Here is a 1,789-nt window from a genome sequence, read left to right as displayed (position 1 = left end):
AACACGGTTGCCGCCTAAGGGGGGAAAAGTGGCGGGAGGGAAGCGCGGTGGAGGTGGGGGAGGAGGACGGGCCGGGTCGCCGACCCCCGGTCAGAAGGTGAGCGGGGGGCTAGGAGGAGGAGGAGGAGGGAAGGGGGTTGGGAAGGGTAAGGAGAGGCGGAAAGACGAACCAACCACAGGCGAACGAGAGGGATGCTGATATACCAGAGATTGAAAGGTGCTGCCGAAATATATAGAGACAGAATGGTGCAGAGGGAAGGGGGATTAGGGGGGAGGGCGGATGATGTATGAAGGCAGGATAGATAGGAGAGAGAAAGGGACGGATTTTATGCTTTTTCCTTTTTTTATCTCTTCCTCCTTTTTTTCTCACTTCAGGGTGGAAACACTGCCGGCGGCGAATCAACAGGGGCCGTCGACGCTGACGGCGGCGGCGAGCACGGCGCCGATGTGGCCTCTGGCAGCGCCGTCAGTGCCCAGTGGCGGCGGCTGTACGGCGCCGCCGCCGCCTCCTCCTGGTACCGCTACCGCGAACACACCATCACGTGCTATATCCGACCGCAACAAGAGCCATCGCAGCAGCAGCAGCAAACCCCGGCCGCCACGGCGACGGCGGCGGCCGCAGCTGCCAGTACGACACAGGAGCTGCACCTGCAGCTGTCCACGTGTGCGACGTTGCCGGACCTCGTACTGCATACCCCGCTGCCGTACGTGGCGCTGCATCAGTGTCACTGTCTGGACTTTGGACCGGTTCCCGTGGGACAGCGGGTCGTGAGGACGCTGGAAGTGGGCAACGAGGGTGCGGAGAGGAGGGATGTGTTTTGTAGGACCTCTTAGGGTTTGGGGCTGCAGGGGCGCAGTGGTTGTATGTCTGTCTATATGTATGTATATGTGCATGGGGATGGGGTTCGGGGGCCGAGATTCCTTCTCTGAACGGTTTTTAGGGTTTTAGGGTTTGTCCTTTGTCTCCCCCCACCCTCCCCGGCCCCCCACCCCCCGCCACATCCCGTCGTAACCGCAAAACCGCCAACATACCAACAGACCCTTTCCCCCACCGCAACCGGTTTTCTCCTCTTTTTGGCGACATTTCATGTCATTTCATGCGATGTGTCATGCGATGTTATGTCGCAGGCCCCGCGCCGATGACCCTGTCCGCGGAGCCCCTCGACGTGCGGGAGGTGTTCAGCTGCGTCAATGCGCTGCGACCCGTCCCGCCCGGGACCACCTTCCGTATGCTGGTGTCCTTCACACCGCAGGCCCGGACACAGTACCTGGAGACGCTGTTGGTCAGGTGGGTAGGCGGGTGGGTGGGCGTGAGTGTGCTGCTTGGAGAGGGGGGAGGAGGAGGAGGAGGAGAGGAGGGCGAGGAGAGAAGTACCCGCATAGTCCCTTGTCTCCGGGCTTTGACGGACAACCCCCCCGCCGCATTCCTGAGGAACGCTTGTGACTTGTCGTCAACCCCTTCGCCCGGTTGTTGGATTGTTGGAAAGGAAGGGAAGAGAATGGGCGGGAGGGAGGGAGGGAGAGGCGGTTCGTACATACACCGTGCGACAACCGCCATGCGTCTTCAAAATCCGCCGCGCCACATCGCAATCGTCTCTGCTCATCCCCCTTCTCCCCCCTCCCGCTCCCCCTACCCCCCCTCTCCCTCCCCCCCCTCCCCCTCCTCTCCCTCCCCCTCCTCTCCCTCCCGGCCCCCCTCCCCCTCGCAGATCAGCTCGGTCCAGACTGCGACTGGCCCTCCGAGGTGCAGGGATAGCTCCGGAGCTGCAACTCGGGCCCGAGGGGGTCA

At 62.6% G+C, this 1,789-nt stretch overlaps 1 protein-coding gene across 1 annotated transcript in view; it reads left to right on the top strand.

Moving 5' to 3' along the window:
* VOLCADRAFT_86216 (uncharacterized protein) overlaps positions 1 to 1,789 on the top strand; it is a gene marked incomplete at both ends in the record, with an annotated part of 16,936 nt that overhangs the window by 12,410 nt on the left and 2,737 nt on the right. The window contains 3 exons of the mRNA XM_002946145.1: positions 376 to 796; positions 1,129 to 1,288; positions 1,710 to 1,785. Of these exons, the coding sequence (XP_002946191.1) occupies positions 376 to 796; positions 1,129 to 1,288; positions 1,710 to 1,785 (657 nt within the window). The remainder of the gene's footprint in view (positions 1 to 375; positions 797 to 1,128; positions 1,289 to 1,709; positions 1,786 to 1,789) is intronic.

The sequence above is a fragment of the Volvox carteri genome (genome assembly GCF_000143455.1).
Source record: "Volvox carteri f. nagariensis unplaced genomic scaffold VOLCAscaffold_1, whole genome shotgun sequence".
Classification (NCBI taxonomy): domain Eukaryota; kingdom Viridiplantae; phylum Chlorophyta; class Chlorophyceae; order Chlamydomonadales; family Volvocaceae; genus Volvox; species Volvox carteri.
This window is presented reverse-complemented; position numbering and strand designations above follow the sequence as displayed.